This window comes from Erythrolamprus reginae, chromosome Z (genome assembly GCF_031021105.1).
Source record: "Erythrolamprus reginae isolate rEryReg1 chromosome Z, rEryReg1.hap1, whole genome shotgun sequence".
Taxonomy (NCBI): domain Eukaryota; kingdom Metazoa; phylum Chordata; class Lepidosauria; order Squamata; family Dipsadidae; genus Erythrolamprus; species Erythrolamprus reginae.
In genome coordinates this window covers 124,089,657-124,111,943 of record NC_091963.1, presented here as the reverse complement: position 1 = coordinate 124,111,943, position 22,287 = coordinate 124,089,657, and the positions used below count along the sequence as shown (strand labels likewise).

The following is a 22,287-nucleotide window of genomic DNA, read 5'->3' as shown; positions in this document are numbered from 1 at the left end:
CGGGTCAAGGTTCTCTCCCGCTCCTCCTCATGCCTTTTTACTGCACCTGCATACATGTCACCATGCATGGCCAAGTGGCCAACTCATTATCTCCCTTTTCTCTGTGGAGGGCACTGTAAGAGAGTATGCCCTACTGCTCCCCTCATGCTCGGGGCCTGAGAGGGCAGGAGGAGCAGAAGGTGGAACAGAAGGCATCTTCTCTGGCTTTGCCTTCACTACAACCCTCTTACTGGCCCCTGCAGCGATCCAAAATGGGGAGGGACAGCGGGTGGAATGGAGCAAATGGCCTCTGCTTATTGCCCCACTTAGGCCCGGCACTCCCATCGCAGGTATGCAGCGCAGCCTCTCTCTCTCGCCCTCTCTCTGCTACTCTGCAGCCATGGACCCCCACACGGTAGCAGCACTTGCTGATTCTGCCTCCATCCTCTAAGGCTGCATTATTATTACTATTAGTCTTCTCATCATTCGTATCGCTGATCTTCTGCTTATGACTATGACTGTAACTTGTTGCTTGTATCCTTATATTGATTGTTTCTTGATTGCTTATTTGACCCCTATGACAATAATTAAGTTTTGTACTTCATGATTCTTGACAAATGTATCTTTTTTTATGTACATGAGAGCATATGCACCAAAGACAAATTCCTTATGTGTCCAATCACACTTGGCCAATAAAAGAATTCTATTTCAGCTTCAGGATGTACAGCTTAATGCAGTATTTTTCTACCAGGGTTCCACCAGAAATCTGACAACACCAAAGGGCAAAGGGTTCCCCTGAAGAAAAAAGGTTGAAAAACACTGATATAGCCACTCACTTTGCGATTTAGCCTCTCCTCTCTAGCATGCTTTCCTAAAATAGGTTTGGTCCTTAGATTGAAATAGTATCTTTAATTGTGTCATAATATGAAGAAAGACAACAATCTACATTGGAACTATTGTGTTAGTCTCTTAACTTGCATATTAGTCTGTTTCCATATAAAAGCAGGAATGGAAATATGTTTCCAAAGCTGGAACTATTGCATTTTGGCATAAAGTGGAATGCAATGCTAAGACACACTGCAGTATTTAAAACTAAAGGAGTAACCAAAGCCTGTGCCAGGTCACTGACATTTAGGTTTAAATTTTTACTTCCATTTATTTTAGCCAAATCACGTTTTCCTCAAAGGCGACCACTACTTGCATGGACAGAAGCATCTGCCTACACTCTGCACCTTGGGAATATGTCCATCCACCTGCTGTTGTGCTAACCAGCTGAATGATAGGATTAACACTTCTTGAGAAAGACGGTGATCTCCTATCTAGCAAAGCAAAAAAAGAGGATGGGGATCTGAGCTAAGGATAGAAATGAGATGGACCAACAAGACTGCCAGCCTAAAGGAATGTGTGGATGACCTTGTGGGATGAGGGGGAAAGATACTGCCTAGAAATAATCAGAAAAGAGAAAGGAGAGCCCAGGTCTTAATAGTCTGAGGAAGAAACCTAGGAAAGCCCTGCATTAGTTAAAAGAGACAGCAGGAAGTTTGTAGCTTCAAAGTTGCAAGATTCTATAGCAAGATTAATGTAGTCTTACAAAATGAATTCATCTTGTTTCCTTTTGGTTTATCTGAGAGTGCAAAATAAAAAAACAGGGGTTCTTAGGATTGGAAGCGAAAAATGGTTGCTGCTCTTTCAAAGGCTTGGATAAAACTGAAACACAAATGATTCCTGTTTAGGAAGAAAATAACCCGCCTATCAAATGCTAATGTCATCTCAACCCAATGGGAATTTTGGAAAAGACACTTCTTTCTTACTGTATATATTTGTGACATTTTATGGGGAATTTTAGGTACATATTCCTGTAGAGAAGTTCCCTGAGAATGACTCCTGCCTAAACTCAGACTAAATTTCTAGTCTCAGATTGGAATTTTAAATACTTTCAGAAAAATGGCTGATAGTATTATCAATCAGAAAATAAGGCATGATTGTTTTTCTGGTCCCTTCCTGCATTCTGGGTTTCTTTCCTGATAAGGAAAAAAGATAGAAAGAAAGAAATGAGTGGAGTTAAATGTGAAATGCCTCACTTGAAAGCTGCTCTTCTTTCTTCTGACTCACATTCCATATTTCATATTGCGCAGTTCAATAACATTTCTCATCCCCCCTCAGGACATATGGCAGTTAAATCAAGGGCTGGCAATACATGATGTACAATTACAGAGTGCATCTTTCAACAGAAGAGAAGAAAATGGTGGGTGAAGAACTGAGATAGCCAACTGAGTGGTAGAAACATTGACAATAAAGTAAAGGGAGAAGTCCACTTGCATACTAAAGCAGAGCCCACATCTAAAATATATGAAAATGACCAATGAATGGATTTCCTTCAAAGACTTTATTATCTGTAGAGTCCTTGGGGGTGTCTGAACTTGTTTGCTTCCTTGCAAATATTTGATTATATTATTAGATTAGATTATATTTGAAGCATCTGCAAGACAATAATCATGTTCAGCTACCACCGAGCACTTCACAGTTCAACACTGAGCTATATATATATACTTCTGTTAGTAGAAAGGTGTGTGCATCTTTGGGTATGTGCAGAATTTCTCAGTTAATCTTCATTGAGTATGTGCAGAATTTCTCAGCATCTTCATACATGCTTCATTAATCCAGTTAGGTAAATGCATTCTTTTTCTGGCTTTTGATTTTAAGGTTTCTCTGTCTCTCGTTATTCTTTGGTGACAAACTGTTGATGAATCTCTTGCCAGTTCTTTTGATTGACAAATCTCATTTTAATATTCTTCAGTTGTATTCAGTACAATTCCTTGTATTCATAAGTGCAGTATTTTTTCCTATTGCTTCCATTTTAGTTCATTTAATTTATATTTAAATTATAAATATTTAAATTGTTATATTTATTTATCAAATCTGTTTTGTTCTGAATGGAAAAATCGCAAAACTACTCTGTTCAGATTATTTGCATTAAACTCCTGAATTAGCTTTATAGACATCTAGAAACTTTCTTATATGAGAAATATATTTGTAGACATACCATAACAACTTGATTTCCATGGGATTCACAATGATGAATTGGCAAGTTGTTGGCAGCCATAAGACCAGAAGAAGGTGGGGCACAAAGAACATTAACTATGTGAAAAAATAACAGGAAAAAGGAGTTCACAGAGGGGTACCCTCATGTTCTTTTCACCAATCTCCCCCCCCCACATGCAATGAAAAGAGATGGACACAGGATGTCACTCTATCATAAGTACAAGATGAAGGATTATGGGGCATGGCCGAGGAGCATGGGAGAAAAATGAAAGGCTACTGAAGTGCCAGAAAGAGGAGTCCAATATCTTCCTAAGGATTATTTATATTGGCAGATGTCATTGTTAGGGCTGAATACAACAGAGTAGAGCGGGCTGCCTGACATGCTCACTCTTTCATCTGTCCGGGAAAGATAGATGAGGTTTTCCCTTGCACTTTCAACCAATCCCCCTCTTCAAACTTCAGCTCTGTAGGGTGTATGGCACAGGAGAAGAGGCGGAGCGTCACACTTAGACCAGTAATGTCTAGCAGACACCCCAGCTGCACTTCACACAGCCTCATTAGACAGCAACAGAAGCAAGAGAGAGAGAAAGACTGGATACTCCAGAGGTTCTTCAGCACAAAAGGAAGTGGGTAAGTTCTTGATGCCATTGTGGTGCCAGCTACCGCCGTGAGGACTCTGCTACCTGGGCTGCAAAGATGGAGTCCCAACACGTCAATCTTCAAGGGGATTGAGTTCACTTAAACTGCTTTTGTTTGTAAATTTATGCACGCTTTATGACATTTTGCAGAAGTGTATGATATATGGAAGAATGAGCTAATGTCTCCATGCAGTACATAGGGGTTCTCTCTTGATGCCTAATCATATATCTATTATTCACATTGCATATTCGTCAGAAAGTGTTTTGTTAAAAAAATAGTTTGGGCTCTCATCCAGGCCACGGAATGCAAAAAATTACAGGCAGCAGCAAAAATGGGCAGAAATGGGCAGGTGTGAATGAATGGCTTAATCCTGAATTTCAATAAATCAATCATTTATCAATTATTGTGCTGAGTTATATTTTTGCCACATGGTGCCACATAGGAAGCATTAAGATGTCATTTTATTTCTTTGTTCCAATCTGCAGCACACCTGGACAATTAGTGGCAGAATTAACAATAAAGAACAATGGTATAAGGTCACATACTGTGTGCAATATAATATGGGGAAGATTGGAAAAATAAACGCAGAGCAGCAACAGTTTTCTTGCAATGTCTAGTTTTAGTTAGACATGGCTTACATGGATTTTGGGCAAAATGTATAAATAGGTGAAGGATTTTCCCCCACATTCAATGCTCACAATGAATGTTGCCTTATGTTTGTCTAACACAGTGTCTAGTGGCAGTAGAACATTAATATAAAGAGGAATAAATGCTTTATATTCATTTTTGTTTCCAAGTTGCTTAATCATTTCATTTTCCCAACACTAATAAATATAAAATTCTCAGAGGCTGCTGCACACTTGAGGAGCTCTCATATTTTTGGAAATTTGTAATGCTTAAATTGAGAATTAGCAAAAAAAATCAAGACTTTTGTACAGAGTTTGTTTAATTTTTTGCATCAAGCAATCAATTGGTTCCATATATATTATAGTAAATATATAGATAATCAGAATATAGAAATATATAACTAAAAATTTAGTTGATACATAAGCACTTAATTTAAATGCAACCCAACATTTGAATTAAAAAGGGGTATCAGATATAAAAAGTTTTTTTAATGAAATACATACTCCCATTTTTTCATTTTGTTTTATAATTTTTATCAATTTTATCAAATGTATCAATTCCATACATTTTTTGGACTGATGTACATCATATAATCAGACATCTGAATCATATGAATTAGTTTATGAATCAGTTCAGAACATTATTTTTGCTTGCAAAATGTGAGACATATGGTCTTGGGAAATAATGACTTGATACTGACAAAAAATACCTGTCTAAATCATTGTCATTGATTCAGGAAAAGCTGGTTTTGCTCAGATCTATTGTGTGAATTAGAGCTGATGTGATTGTCAGTTGGATGGGTAAAATAAATCCCTGGTATTTGATTAATTGATAATTTAATCAGAATTGCTTATGAGGAAGGAGAATTGCAGATAATTAGTATTCTTGTTTAGAACCACTGTCCTTACTAGATGACAATCACAATGGCTTTTTCTGCTCCTTCACTTTTATTCTCAGCTTCTTAAAGATCTTTTCAAAAACATTTTTTTATTAAATACAGATAAAACACATAAATATACAAAACAAACAAACAATTAAGGGTACAATTTCCCCATATATACGTTTATGTTGGTTAATATCGATATAATGTTTTATTCTTTTACATTGTTGCATACATTTTTCTATACTAATTTATCTTAAATATTTCATATTGGTTATTTAAATATTGACAGTTCAAATTCCTCTTCTACCTTTTGTTTTCTCTCTTCCAGCCATTCATATGATTTATTCCATAATAAGTAATATTTGGTTTCTTCTTTTTTAAAAATTTTCTTTGTTAATTTGTCCATTTTGACGCAATCCAATATTTTTCTAATTATGTCCTCATCTTGTGGTATTTCCTCATTTTTCCAAAATTGTGCATATGTTATTCTTGCTGCTGTAATAATGTGGATAATCAGATATTGTGATTCCTTTTTATATTTTTTATCAATTATGCCCAATAGAAATAACTTGTGTTTCCTATCTATATCTTCTTTTATTATATCTTTCAACCATTATCTAATTTTATTCCAGGACATTTTTTGCTTTTAAACTAGTCCACCATAGATGGTAATAAGTTCCATTTTCCTTTTTGCATTTCCATCATATTAGAGATGAATTTGAGAACATCTCGGCAATTCTTACTAGTCACAGATGCCACCCATAGAACATCATGCACTGGTTTTCTTTGTATTCCCCCAACATTGTTAATTTCCAATTAATTGTCCAAAATTTCCCCTTTTCTCCAAATCAATAGTGTGAGCAAAGTTTTTTGCCCATCTAATCAGTGTGTCCTTAACTACCTCCTCTTCCATTTTGTAGCATTAGAAACTTATAGATTTTACCAATTAGTTTTTCATCAGTATTTAATAACATTTTATCAAGGTCATTATGATTTTTCTGGAATTCATAAATGTTAATATATCTATGATATTTGGCTTAGACTTGTGTGTTAAACCACCAGTCTAGATTTATCCTTTGTTCAGTCAAATCTTCTCTAGTCATCAAATTTCCTTGTTCATCTAGTAAGTCTTTATATTATATAATTTTATCAAATGTATTGGAACTTGGATGTTTTCTGCCTTCAATTGTAGAAATCCAATTTGGAATTTATTTATTATTTGGATTTGTATGCCGCCCCTCTCCGAAAACTCGGGGAATCTTTGTGTAGTGTTGTTTTTTAATAATCATCCAAATTTGCAACAATGCATTCCTAAGCAGATGTCTCTTAAAATATGTATGCGATTTATATTTCTCATCCCATATTTGAGATCATTTCAAATATAATTTTTTTGAAATTATAACTATACTTATAATATAATTCCATCAACACTATCCAACTATCTTTGGAGAGGGGCGGCATACAAATATAATAAATAAATAAATAAATAAATAAATAAATACTAATCTGTACTACTATTACTGCTCGTTTTTTCTCATCATTCCTATCATCCATTTCCTCCCATTTATGACTCTATGACTGTAATTTGTTGCTTGTATTCTTATTTTTTATTAATTTTATTAAAAAAAATTATTAATTTTTTTATTAATATTGATTGTTTCCTCATTGCTTATTTGTCCCCTAAGTGTCATGATTCTTGACAAAGGTATCTTTTTCTTTTATGTACACCAAAGACAAATTCCTTGTGTGTCCAATCACACTTGGGCAATAAAGAATTCTATTTTATTCTATTCTATATGAACACATGCCATCCTAATAGAAAATCATGTCCTTCTATTGTCAACATTCTCTTATTTTTTTAGTTCCATCCATTCCTTCATGCATACTAAATGCTGCTGCTTGATAAAATAATTGCCAATTTGGAAGCCTAAATTTACCTCTTTCTCTGGTATTCTGTCCATGGTTTTTTTTCTCTTGTCAAATATACTTCAAGGTCATTTCTCTTAAATTTTCAAAGAAATTTTTCCCTGGATTTATCTGGATTATTTGAAATAAAAATAACAACCTTGGTAAAATATTCATTTTAATTGAGGATATTCTTCCAATTACTGATACTTGAAAGTTTTTCCAATTTGCTAGATCTTTTTAAATTTGTATCAATACTTTGTTATAATTATCTTATTTTAGTGATGGGCATTTTGCCATTAGCCAAATTCCTAAATATTTCACTTTTTTTGATTACCTGCATGTCTGTTATTTCTTCCAATTGTTTGTTTTGATTTTTAATAAGATTTTTTGTTGTCATTTTTGTTTTATTTTTATTAATTTTTAGTCCAGCTATGTCTCCAAATTCTTTTATCTTTTTTATTAATTTAGGTCCTGATTCAAGTGGGTTCTTCAATTATGAATGCTAAATCATTGGCAAAGACTTTAATTTTATATTCTTCTTTTCTAATAGTTAATCCTTTATCAACAAAGTTTCCAATGTTAATATAAATAGGATACCTGTACCTTTTTGAATATCAAAATTCTTTTTTTATAAATATATTTATTGATTTTTCTCAGTTTTAAAAACAATACATAATCTTATTTACAGGTGAATCAACATCTTATATATACATTTTTATCTATATTGTCTTTTAATTGTCCTTGTATATCTTGATGTTTTATTCCGGTGATTTTTAGTCCATAAATACCATTTTGTCCAGATTGCATAGTAGTCCGAATCTTTTTGATTATTTAGTTCCATGGTCAGCCTATCCATCTCCGCCCACTCATATATTTTCTTGATAATCTCTTTGTCCTGGGTAGTTGCGGATTTTTCCATTTCTGCACGAATACGATCCTTGCCGCTGTTATTATATGCAGGACCAAATATTTAACATTTTTGGTATAAGACCCTCTCATAATACCAAGTAAAAAGAATTCTGGTGTATACTCTATTGTTATGTTTGTTATTTGATGCAACTAATATCAATATTTCAGTACATTCCCTGTTCATGATAACTCTAGCCTTTTATTTTGTGTAGATTGTTTTTATCATTTTTGAAAAGTTCATTTGAAATTGAAATTTTCAATCAACATTATCAAAGGTTTTTTGGGCATCAAGGAAAACCATCATTTGCCTGCTTTTCGGGGTGTTTCTTGTAATACTCAAATGTATTCAATATTATTCTCAAGTTCTTAATTTGTCATTTTGTCAAGAAACCATTTTGGTCTTGTTAAGATTTTTTAAAAACTCTTTCAGTTATTATTGGTATGAATAACTTGTAGTCCGAATTTAAAAGAGAGATAGGTCGATAATTTTGAATTAGTTGGTGGTCTGAACAGTGTTCCCTCTAATTTTTTTGGGGTGGTGGTGGAAAAGTATAGTGTCTGAGCAGCAGTCCCTTTGGGACTGGGTGGCACAGAAATATTAAATAAATAAATAAATAGATAAACAAACAAACAAACAAACAAATAAATAAAAAACCCACCCTGTTTTGCCTCAGAGAATTTCAAAATAAAATACTGTACTGTGTGTCTATAACAGTGAGCTCATAATAGGGCAACTCTATCAATATCAAAATACCACTTAAATAGTTGAGCTAGTTTCAAACTAGATTTTGATTTTCTTTCTCTCTTCCTTACTCCCATTCTTTTTCTTTCTCTTTTCCTTCCTCTCTTTTTTCTATCTGTTTCTCTCTCTTCCTCTTTTTCTCTCTCTCTCCTTCCCTCTCTCTCCTTCCCTCTCGGCTTCTGGGCAGGTTTGAAAAACTCTGAGTTGATGATTATTTTTAAGTGAGCAATTGCTCACTGCTCAGCTTAGAGGGAACTATGGATCTGAATCATCCTTAAGAATCAGTATTATTAAAGCCTCTGACCACGAGGGTGGTAATCTTGCTTTCTCTAGAACGTCATTGAATAATTCTAACATTATCTCTTCAAATGGATTTTGTATATCTTTGTATATTCAACTGTATTCCGTCAACTGTATTCCGTATTTTGTTATTCTTCTGTTTATTCAGAACCATGCCAAATTCTGTGATTGTAATTGGTCTACTTAGCCTCTCTCTGATCCTCCATAATATGTTTTATATTTGTTAATTCTAGGTATGTTTTATTTTTTCCCCTCATTTCCTCCTCATTGCTTTGCTTAGTGATGAACTCAAAGAGATAGTAGCAATAGCAATTGCATTTTGACTTATATATCGCTTCATAGTGCTTTACAGCCCTCTCTGAGCAGTTTACAGAATCAGTCTATTGCCTCCAACTATCTGGGTCCTCATTTTACCCACCTCGGAAGGATGGAAGGCTGAGTCAACATGACATTGCTTATTTATCAGAACTGTTTGCAATGAAGTGAATTTGCAGTTGCAAGAAAATGAGGTCAATCTTATTAAGGCCAAATCTGTCATATCAAAGTTGATTTCGAAATTAACTCTATTCAAGCGCAGTATAGGCCATCACGAGCTATACCAATTTCTGAGCTTGTCTGAGCTAGAAAAGAAAAGTAGGAAAAAAGATAATGGTCTTCTTTTGATTGAAATTCCAGATTGGGTGATAAATCCATTTTTATATATTGGGGAAGATGGGGTAGTGGAGGAACAACTGCAAAATGACATTTATTTATTTATTTACTTGAATTTATAAGTCACCCTTCTGCAGTGGACTCAGGGCAGCATATAGAATAAAACAAATACAAAATATTAAAACCTCAAACATTAAAAGAGAATCATTCATTCAAGATTTATTCAATACCACAACATACTATTGACCAGAGTGGAGTGTTAACACTCAATGGCCCCAGGCCTGCTGGAAAAGGCATGTTTTTAAAGCCTTTAGAAAGGCCAGGAGGGTGGGGGCAGCACAAATCTCTGGGGGGAGTTGATTATAGAGGATTGGAGCCCTTGGCCCTGTCAGCCAGCATTGTTTGGAGAAGGCTGACTCTGTTGGATCTGACCAGCCACTGAGATACACAAGGCAGGAGACATTGAGCTGAAACCAAAGTTTAAGAAATTGTACAAAGAGTTTTGGTAACAAAAGGAAATTCCTGATTGCTATCCACTTTGGACAGTGGTTAAGAAGCTCCTTGTTGCATTTCCAACATCATATTTGGTGGAATGTGGTTTCATCCAATTTATCTTCAAGCAAAGAAGTTGACTCCAGATTACTGAATGTCCAGCTAAGTGACTTAAAACCAGACATTGGGAAGCTGTATCATTTCATCAAGCCCACCCATTACATTAATAATTTACTGAACAGTGAAGTAATTACTAAATTTTACTGAGTTTACTAGGTTAGTAGCTACTAAGATTCTTGATAAATGACCATCCAACTTTGAAAACTTGGTATCTCTGGATCATGTTCAACAATTTTATTAACAAAAGATTATTCAAAAGATTTTGAACAGATAATAATAATAATAATAATAATAATAATAATAATAATAATAATATTGTACTATTAATTGTTACAATTTTGAATTTTACTGTTACTATCTTCCTTAATGGGTCTTGCAAACTGCTATTCTGAACAATGCTTTTATAGGGGGTGGAGGGCAATGAAGATGAATTTGTAGCACCAAGCAGGTGGTGGACTGAAAAAGTTTGGGAACCACTGTCTTAATGGATAGTTATATCTGCAACACTGTCCCTATGGGAAAATAACCTAAAAAGTATCCATGGATAGGTAAAGAAGTTTAAATACGATTTTCTAAAGTGTTTTAGGAGTGCATCACTTGAATTGACCTAACTGTGGTTTCTCCCTAAACCTCAAAAACTTTAACCTTGGATTGTTTAAAGTGGACCGGTCCCAGTTGCTAAAAGGTTTGTAAGAGGCGTACATAAGCACACCACTGTGCCTACCATCCCGGTTCTATTGTCCTCTTTTATCGTTACTTTTTACTTATGTTTATACAAACTACTATTATCCTATACATGTTTGACAAATAAATGCATGCATTATACGCATACATACATTCATATACACAGACACCGACAAACACACAAAACAAACGAACAAACAAACGTCCCTTGTAATACTTGGCATGAAATAAGAAGCCAGATCCACTGGCATCAGTTAAGTAAGAATACTGTAAGTGACTGTGCCCACTTTCTTTTCTTTTAATATTCATTTTTTTCAAATTTACATAACAATAAACATTTTTAACAATACTGTGTCTTACTGCCCATTTTCCATAGATCACTAGAAATATAATAAAGAAAATGACATAGATCCAGGTTGCAATGATTTTGCTACTCCAAAATTGGAGAGGAGTGAGAGAGTGCCTAAAAAAACCCCAACCCTGAAATATTTTCCATTCTCCATTCCAGGATTTCATAGTTCCGCAACTAGGACAAAATTCTGCAAATGGCATTAGTTAGGAAAAGTGATATACTTAACAAACCTGCTAAATTCTGTCTTGCTAAATTTGGAATGAGGTTTGCATGTGTGAACTGGGTATGAGGAAAGGGAGGTAAGGGAGAGACCGTCCATGGCACATAGCGCTCTAAGAACACATGAATGAAGGATCATAGCTTTGGTTCATACGGAGGTGTATGAAAAAAACCTATCTGCGTATTAAGCATATAGATGTAGGACCAAAACTTTCAATGAAATCAAAATCACTTCTAAACACACCACCAATGTATTCGCATTATTATTGCTGTTGCGTTGGTTTGGACTAGGAAAACAACCAAAAGACTTTAAGCTTCACACCAAAGGCTCATCAATTGAGTACAGTAGTCTGGTTAACTTAAATCAATTCATGTAGTTCAATTCACCCAGTTCTATATATATATCGAATAACTTCATAATGAAAAATAATGCAGTCACCTCATAGATAATAAGGTAACATTCTCATGTAATTCCCTTTTCCCTTTCCAAACTTAGAACTGGAGTTTATCAAGTTTTACATCTTTCAACATAAGAGGAAGAGATCAAGTTAAGGAGAACTGTGTACGTTTATCAATCACATTGGGTTTTTTCCCCCCCTGAAATTATTATTGGTCAATAGCCTGAATATGTACATGGAGAATGCAGTAAAGATGCTCTCGTCTTTTGGTTTTTTAGGAAACTGGGGAAAAGACAAGAAATATCACAAGTCATGTTTACCAGGGGCCTCTGTAGCTCTGATCCTTTTTATTGCCTCTTCTGAAGTAAGATAGAAAGCAGGTGCTTCATTGCAATGTGCTGGAAAGTTGGAAGATCACACCAACTTTCTTTCCCTCCTGTATTGCCAAAGGAATCTAAGCTTAATGAAAATGAGCAATATCCATGTTAGATCTCATAGACCCAGATAGATTCCATTTTTGAGGAACTGAGTGCAGAATAAATAAATCCCACTTTTTTTCTCTAAGCTACAGTTTCGGGAAAGAAACTAGAAATAGGAAGCAAATAACAACTAAAATCCTAATCTCTCTCTCTCTCTCTCTGTGTGTGGTGTGTGCTTGCAAATAGAGTTCCATTAATGTTCTTAATACAGAACATGATAGAGGAAACTGTATATTATGCCATTTTGTAATTCTGTAGGTATGAATGCAAGAAAGGCATAAAGAAAATGATAATTACAAAGAAAATTAAAATAATTATTTCATATTACAATGCACATTGGAGCAGGCCAGGGGTGAGTTCTATCTTATCTCACAGCTGGTTTGCTTCCTCCCATGCCACATGCGTTGCACACATGCGTAGTGCTAAAAACTCGGCTTTTGTGCATGCACAGAAGTTAATAACAAGGTGGTAGCAATGATGGCACCACTGAGAGAGCCGGTTCATGGGCATAACCAGCTCGGAATTCCCACTACCAGTTTTTAAAAATTGGTCTGAACCGGGAGGAACCCACCTCTGAGCAGGCAGAGTTCATGAATAAAAACTATAAACTAAAATCATTTAAAAGAGATGGTAGGAGATTTCAGCCCTGCAAAACACTGTTAATATAGACTGACAATGAGGTACAATTATGTAGCCATGTTTCTTATCTAGTTTACGTGAAAGGGTTGATGTCCATTTTAAAGTCTTGAAATACAAATCTTTGACTGCCACTTCACCTGTCTGCTGAATTGGGATGGGTCTAATTCCTCTCTGACCATTAAGGTACTGGATCCTTCTCCCTCTTTTGTCTGATCATTCCCTAGGCCGCATCTCAACTCCTCATTCCTTGAGGTCATTTTCACACATCACTGCAGTATGATACATTCACCAACTTCTCTGTATTTCTTGTAGGGTTTTACCATGAGCCGTAGTTTGGGGATGGAAGCACAGACTCGTCTCACAGACATGTTGGAGATTACTGCCCAGAGCCTGGTGCACATGGAAATAGCAGACCACTACCAAATCGTCAAGGAGCTGGGCAAAGGGAAATATGGCCAGGTAGTCTTGGTGATGCATAGGCAAAGAGGTAAAGATTGCTTTGTATGGTCAAACAATCCCACTCTTTCTCATTAAACCATTTCAAATGTTTCTGTTTGTTTGTTTCCCACCTTTGTTATTTTTACAAATAACTCAAGACATTGAAGATATCCACTACACATATTACTTCTCATATTTCCCCCCAACAAGAATCCTGTGAGGTGGGTGATTGGCCCAAGGTCACTCATGTGACTTTCGTGACTAAAATGGAACTAGAACTTATAGTCTCCTGCTTTATAGTCTGCTGCTTTAACCACTAGACCAAACTGGCTCTCTATTTGGACTGAGGAGGTTATTTTGAATGCAGGAGCTAGTAGGAACCAGGACATGGAAGATGAATGGAGAAATCAAAAATAAAATATAAATCAATTAAATATATCTAATACAATGATTTTACATTTACTTAAAATGTCTTCCTTATATCACTTGAAAAATTGAAATTTGATTGAAGTGAATGATAAGAGATATATAAAAAACTAAGGGGAGTGTACGTAGTGCTGGAATTTCAAGTTAGGCTTCCCTGCCTAACTTTTGATAATAATAAAAAATAATAAAATCTTTTTGAAATTGATCAGTCCTATATTTCCAATTTTTAATATTTGATTAATGATACTTTTCCAATATTTTGTACAATTTGGTTAATAGACAGAGTGGCTTATGGTAATATACAAAATAATTTGTTACAACTACAAAATCTACAAAAAATTCCTGACAAATACCCACTAATTTTATGAACTTGTCACTTATTTGAGATGAATTTTTAATTTAAAGCTAAGTAATATTGCAATTAGGTATTGTGGTCAGAGTAAATGCATCTCCCCCCCACTGTATAAAGGTGAAATGCATTCAGTACCAAACTCAAGTCTCTCCCCCATCCACCACAAACACACATGAAGTGCTTAAGGTAAAGGTAAAGCTTCCCCTTGCACATATGTGCTAATAGTTCCTGAGTCTAGAGGGCAGTGTTCATCTCCATTTCAAAGCCGAAAAACCAGCGCTGTCCAAAGACATCAATGTGGTTATGTGGCTGGCATTACTAAATGCCTAAGGCACATGCAGCACTGCTACATTTCCACCAAAGGCAGTCCCTATTTTTCTATTTGCATTTTTTACGTGCAAAGGTTAACAGGGTTAACAAAAGCTGGGACAAGTAACGGGAGATCACCCATTTACATGGCACTAGGGATTTGATCTGTTGAAGGGCTGACCTTTCGATTTAGAAGTTCAGCACTTTAGCCACTGAGCCACTGCATCCCCTGAAGTGCTTAACGTGCCCTTATAAGAAAATATTCATAGCAAGCTGAATTGACCCCAAGTGGTGATAGGGAGAAGACTTGGTCCCATCCATGGCTCAGTAAATCTAATAGAAAAGAATTGAGAAGGAACAAAAATGCCATGCTGACCTAGTAGAAAAAGACAGAGCCAGTTTGGTGTAATGGTTAAGGCAGCAAGCTAAAAATGTGAGACTATGAGTTCTAGTCCTGCCTTAACCTTGAAAGACAGTTTTGGGGTAATTTTGGGCCAGTCATTCTCTCTCAGCCTAACATACCTCCTAGGGTTGTTGTGGTGAGGAAAATAGGAAGAGGCAACACAGGGGTGTTAAACTGGCAGGCTGGATGCAACACATCCTGGACATGGCCATCCCGATACAAATCTAATACATGAATGAATGAATGAATGAATGAATGAATGAATGAATGAATGAATGAATGAATAAATAAATAAATCTAGTCTGCCCTTATTCTATTTCTGGTGTTTTATCTTAGGATGGATATATGGTTATCCCAGGCATGTTTAAATTCAGATTACTGTGGATTTACGATCCACGTCTGCTGGAAATTTGTTCCAAGCATCTACTACTTCAGTAAAATAATATTTTCTCATGTTGCTTCTGATCTTTCCCCCAACTAACCTCAGATTGTGCCCCCTTGTTCTTGTGTTCACTTTCCTTTAAAAACACTTCCCTCCTGAAATTTGTTTAAGACTTTAACATATTTAAATGTTTCGATCATGTCCCCCCTTTCCCTTCTGTCCTCCAGACTATACAGATTGAGTTCCTTAAGTCCTTCCTGATAAGTTTTATGCTTAAGACCTTCCACCTTTTTTGTAGCCTTTTTGTCTTTTTCTACTAGGTCAGCATGGCATTTTTGTTCCTTCTCAATTCTTTTCAATTCAACCTGCTCAATTTTATCTTTTTGTAGGTGAGGTCTCCAGAACTGAACACAATATTCCAAATGTGGTCTCACCAGTGCTCTAAAAAGCGGGATCATAATCTCCCTCTTCCTGCTTGTTGTACCTCTAGTTATGCAGCCAAGCATTCTACTTGCTTTCCCTACTGCCTGACCACACTGTTCACCCATTTTGAGACTGTCAGAAATCACTAAACCTAAATCCTTCTCTTCTGAAGTTTTTGCTAACACAGAACTGCCAATACAATACTCATATTGAGGATTCCTTTCCCCCAAGTGCATTATTTTATATTTGGAAACATTAAGCTGTAGTTTCCATTGCTTTGACCACTTATATAGTAAAGCTAAATCATTTACAGATGCCTCCAGTTATATCACCCTTATTGCACACTTTAGAGTCATTAGCTAATAGGCAAACCTTCTCTACCAAACCTTCCCCTATATCACTCACAAAGATATTAAAAAGAAAAGGACCCTGAACAGACCCTTTTGGCACACCGCTTGTAACCAGTCTCTGCTCAGAATACTTGCCATTAACAACAACCCTCTGATATCTACACTTCACCCAGCTGCAAATCCACTGAACTATCCAGGGATTAAGTCCAATCTTCACTAATTTATCTATCAGCTCTTTATGTGGAACCGTATCAAAGGCTTTGCTGAAACCCAGATAGGCAATATCCACGGCACCACCTTCATTCAACACCTTGTGATGTGATGATAATATGATGCCGCAAGCTTGATACCTGTGAGGTAGCTGTTGAATATGTTTGCTACCTAGAGCTACTTGTAAAAATAAATATTGAAAACAAATAAATAGGTCACACAGACACAGACACACAGAATTTTTGCTGTTTCTCAGGGTCCCTCAGTAATAAAATTATGTTCTATCCTCAAATGATTTGGTTGTTTTAGATGAGCCAGGTTTTGGCTGCAACTATATCTACATATATAGTATCTATTCTGTGAACAGAATTTTATTCCAGCCCTTTTTCTCAATGCAACAGTTCTTCAAAGCTGTAAAGGGGAATTCCTCTTACCTAATCTCAATCTATTGCAGATGAGGTTTAGCAAAAATTTAAATTGGAAAAAAATTTAAATTGGAAAAAAAATGATTATAAAACATAGAATCTTTCAATTTGAATAGAAAAGAATTGAGAAAGAACAAAAATGGAATTACTGATTCAGAAAAAAAATTAATATAGTGTATAAAATCACATTTGTAAGGATTTGTGCAGTATGCCATATTTTAGGCACTTCAAAGATTGGCCCAGGGTGCATTAGACAAGCATGCAACTGAATACCAATTTCCTCTTCATCACAGGGATTTGATCAACATACATATTTCAGGCGTTTCTCCCCAAAAAATAGAGCCTGAAAGAGTTTAACACACATGCACACACACACACAGAGACATATACGCATACACACAGACAAGAGTAAAAATGTGTATTTAACAGTATATGTAAATATATATAACAGTAAAAATTATGTTAGTATAGTGATAAAAAAGGAAGAAATAATATTAGAGAAAGAGGAAGGAAATTGTTAAGAAACAGATTCTCTCTAAATGGGTGTGAAAACAAATCTGTTTTTCTTGAGTTATGCTTAGCACTTAGTGATATTCTTAATATTTAACTGCAATCATTTAATATATAGTAACTTCTTCCAGCAGTCCCTACCCTCATGCAAATTGCAATTATTATACAGTAGTGTCTTTTTAAAAATGCTTGTTGATTTGCAGCTGAAATATTTGGTTATGTCAGCTGATCCATTAACAAAATCACTGCTGACCTGAATTTAACCAGAATAAATTCAGTCTCTTACAAACATTTTAAAACAATATAAATTTAGAATTACTTCATCATATTTTGAATTCTTTAAAAATGAAAAACCTAGACTATACTTGCCAATTTATCTTTAATGGAAATGTATTTATTGATATAGGATGTACAGGCCCTCCTTTATTTACAACTTAACAACCTTTAAAGTTACAACAAGCGTTCCCTATACATACTTCCAACCTGTTTTCAGAATTATGACATCCACAGAAATCCCAATGGTTGGGTGATCACATTTTTGATGCCTGGCAACAGGCTCACCTTTAGGACTGTTTGCAGTATCTTATAATCACGTGGCTCTGATTTGTAATATGCTTTTGACAGTTTCTGGCCTTTATTTCTGATTTCTGACAAAAACACTCATTAGGAAAAATGAATTCACTTAACAACAATGTTTCCACTTAACAGTCGTAACTTCAAATTGGTCATGTGATGGCTTGACTTGCGATCATAACAACTTGTGAGTATAATCCAGGTTTAATTATGGTTGTAAATTGAAACTACCTATCGCAACAATGCCAGATTTTGGTGATTTTACATACAGAAAGCATGCTGGAATAGTTGCCTGAAATTGCACAAAGATCAAAAGACAGAAAAGCCTTCTAATTATTGGAAAATGAGGATCTTGGTCTTATCTGTATCCTAACTTATTTCAGGGACCCCGATGGCTCTCAAACTACTACCTAAATCTAGCACCAAGCTCCAGAATTTCTTATATGAATACTGTGTGGCACTCTCACTTTCTGCACATCCTGCCATTGTTGGTATGTTTGGCATTGCTATAGAGTCCAGCCAGCATTATGGTTTTCTCTATGAAGCAGCCCTGCATCGAGACCTTATCTCTATTATCAAGCCCAAGGTAAGGCATATTTTTACATTTCAAGGTTTAAAAAATTGGTATTGTTAATAGATTTACTGTATATTTTAACATCTGCAATTTGTTACTTTTAGATTTTAATAATAATATTGGCTTGGGCATTATTTAACAAAATGAAATTCAATGATGAAAAAAGTAAGGTTCTACATTTAGGCAAGAAAAACCAAATGCACAGATATGGTACATGTGGTGCTATCGTAGCAACTGTGTGAGGGATCTTGGAGTCCTAGTGGACAATCACTTAAATATGAGCCAGCAGTGTGCTGCAGCTGCCAAAAAGCCAACACAGATATAGGCTGCATAAGCAGAGATAAAATCAATATCACATGAAGTCTTAATACCACTTTATAATGTCTTAATAAGGTCACACTTGGAATACTGCATCCATGGTTGCCACAATATAAAAAAGGTGTTGAGATTCTAGAAAGAGTGCAGAAAAGAGCAACCAAAATGATTAGGGGATTGAACAATAAAACATAAAGGTGGCGGCGGGGGTGGTGGTCAACTTAGTCTCCAAAGCACCTGAACTCTCCACTCTCTTAGGGGTGGGGGCTTGACTGGCTTAGGAGGAACACTTTCTCTCGGCGCAAGCATATCCACAACAGGGAGATTAAGCAGAAAGGACAAAATTTGGTATACCATCTAAGGAGAAAGGACAAACTTTGGCTGGTCTGGGTAGCTGTTATACATGCTTTTCACATGCCTTGTATTAACTCACCATGGTTTCTTTTTATACTGATGTTTTATCTTGGGGGCAGACTGTTTGAGTATATGTAAAAGGAAGTGGATGATTCAGGTAGAATGAATGGATAGAGTGCTTGAATTGGAAGGGTGAAAAAACCAGGGGCAAGAGTTGGAGCCCCCCCTGCTGAGTGTGCAAACAAAAGCAGGTAGAGCCCGATCATGACCCCCAGCTCAGTATGGATGAGATGTGTGGCTTGCTGGGGAGGAGAGTGTGGTGGGATGCGGGGTGGGGATCTCTGGAGGGGTTGGAAGAGCCAGAGTATCACAGTTATGACTGGAAGAGGTAGGTATGGTGGGAACTGGTGGGTAGGCTATTCTAGAGGAACTAGGACTCACTGTCTGAGAGTGATTACTTGTTCTGGCCCCTCTGATTCTGGTTCACTGGGCTCACCTCATATAGCTGGTGACATGGGATGTCAGGACTCTTGCCTCAGGCTGCTTCTGCTTAATGCCAGGTCTGTTGTCAACAAGGCCCCTCTCGTTCGAGATTTACTCTCGGAAGGGAAGATCGACCTGGCGTGTATAACCAAGACCTTGGTGGGCCATGAGGGTGTGTGTGTTTCTCTCTCCTTGTGCCCAGATGGGTTTCAGGTATTGCATCAGCTGTGACTCCAGAGAAGAGGTGGAGTGGCAATTATAGTCTCAAAAAGTCTTTGCCCTCACAAGATCCCTGCCCCAGAGTTTGTTGGGTGTGAATCTCTCCTCTTGAGGTCGGACTCATGGCTTCAGTTGGGTTTGTTGTTGATGTACCTGCCTCCCGGCTGTGTTACAACAACACTGCCTGCACTGCTAGAGGCAGTAGCCAGGCTGGTGGTGGAGTTCCCCAGACTTATGGTGCTGGGGGACTTCAACTTACTGTCACTCGGTGAATCTTCGGACATGATGCAGGAGTTCATGGCTTCCATGCCAATCATGGACCTGTCCCAAGTAGTTCAGGGTCTGACTCATAGGGGGGAACACACGCTTGACCTAGTGTTCCTTTTATGGCAGTGGACACGTGATCTGGAATTAAGGGGTATAGATGCTTCTCGCTTGTCAGGATTTTTTAAAAAACTGTTTTAATTGTTAATTACCGTACTGGTTTTAAATTGTTTTGAACTGTTTTTTGGGAGCACTACATTTCATGTGCCTTTGTTTGTAAGCTGTCTAGAGTCCTTTGGGAATAGGATGGCATATAAGTCCAAATAAAATAAAGAAGCAATGGGTGGAAACTAATCAAAGAGAGAAATAACCTAGAATTAAGAAGAAATTTCCTGACAGTTAGAACAACTAATTAGGGGAACAACTTTCCTTCGCAAGTTGTGAACACTCCAACCCTGTAAGTTTTTAAGATGAGATTGGACAACCATTTGTCTGAAACAATATAGGGCTTCCTACTTGAGCAGGAGATTGGACTAGAAGACCTGTAAAATCTGCAAGACCCTACCAACTCTGTTATTCTGTTCTGTTTCATTTTAAAGTATCTATGCATTTATGCATAGCATATTTAAAATAATAATGAGATGTATAAGTTAAATAAATTATTTGTTAATTAATATTCTTTTAGTGTATAAATTTTAAGTTTTCAAAATAAATTAGAAACAAGTCAACAAATCAATTTCAGGAGGTGTTATCAACTATGGGTAAAACATAAAGTACGACATGAGGTATTTTGAACTTCAAAACTTGAAATTTCGAAATTTGACCATAAAAGATAACGATATTAATTCCAAAAATCCCAATTTCAAGAGTTTGGGAAACTTTTTTCAATAGAATCGTGTGACCGAAAAAAATTAATAAGTCCAATTTTCATTTTGATTGGGATGGGTTTTATGATGAAGAGCAGAAAAGGGCTCTTGTTATGTGTTGTGCGAATGTTTTATTGATATGTTATTATAAAAATCAATTAAAAATTAAATAAAAAAGAACAGAAAAAGGTTCGAGTTTTAAATGTTATAGAGCGGTGTTTCACAACCTTGGCAACTTTAAGGTGTGTGGACTGCAACTCCCAAAATTCTGATTGACTGGGGAATTCTGGGAATTGAGGTCCACACTCTTTAAAGTTGCCAAGGTTGAGAAACACTGCCATAGGCCACTGAGAAGAACTAATGAAGTAAAAAATGTTTTTCTCTAATTCATCTAGACAGGCATTCCTGAGAAGGCAGCCAAGCTCTGTGCCAAGCAACTAGTGAGTGCATTGGACTTTATACACAGCCGGGGCCTGGTGTACCGAGATGTTAAACCAGAGAATATCCTGCTTTTTGATCGTCACTGTCACTGCATCAAACTGACAGATTTTGGATTAACCCGACCCCAGGGCACTCTGCTGCAGCTTGTGACTGGGGTCATCCCTTACACTGCACCTGAGCTAAGCCGTGGCACTGCTGGCACCCCAGGCCTACCCATTGATGCCAGCCTTGATGCCTGGGCTCTTGGGGTGCTGATCTTCTGCTTGCTCACTGGCTACTTTCCTTGGGAAAAAACTCTACCCGAGGATTCCTTTTTTGATGACTTTGTGATATGGCAAGAATCAGGTTCAGATGAAGAGCTGCCATTTCACTGGCGTCCTCTGTCTCAAGATTGCATTGCTATGTTACAAAATCTTTTAGCCCTGGAGCCTACCAAGCGCGGCCCCATCCGCCAAGTACTCAGCTACCTGGATCGGCCGTGGCGAGCTGACCTAGCTGCTAAAATTGCCATCTGAGCTAAAATTTATCTGACTGGAGTGGGGGCTGGGGGTGGTAAAAGACCTCCCCCATAATTAGGTATTTGCAAAAAAAAGAGAAAGAAACAAAGAAAAAGAAAAAAATAAATAAATACTATGCATTGGGTAATTTATAACAGTCCTCAATGCATTTGTGGGACTCAGCCAGTTTGCACTGGTTCAGTTGAACCAGTTGTTAAATCATCTACCCCCACCCCACCCCGCTATCAAAGGGAGCTGTGATGCAATGGAGAAATGGGCAATGAAGTAACCAGTGCAAGGGAAGGGGAAGACCGCTTTCCCTTCTCCTTCCCTCATGCCGTCTGTTCTGCTGCCTGTTTCTTCATTCAGCGCAGTGGAGCACAGCCTCCAGGATACATTTTGAAGAGGGG

The 22,287-nt window shown here is 36.6% G+C and overlaps 1 protein-coding gene across 1 annotated transcript; it reads left to right on the top strand.

The window, feature by feature from the left end:
- Positions 1-351: 351 nt before the first annotated feature.
- LOC139175957 (serine/threonine-protein kinase SBK2-like) lies at positions 352-21,895 on the top strand. Its single transcript, XM_070767376.1, has 5 exons — positions 352-367; positions 3,474-3,651; positions 13,376-13,550; positions 18,248-18,450; positions 21,335-21,895. The coding sequence occupies exons 3-5, from the start codon at positions 13,385-13,387 to the stop codon at positions 21,893-21,895; spliced, it is 930 nt and encodes a 309-aa protein (XP_070623477.1). The 5' UTR covers positions 352-367; positions 3,474-3,651; positions 13,376-13,384.
- The last annotated feature ends 392 nt before the right edge of the window (positions 21,896-22,287 follow it).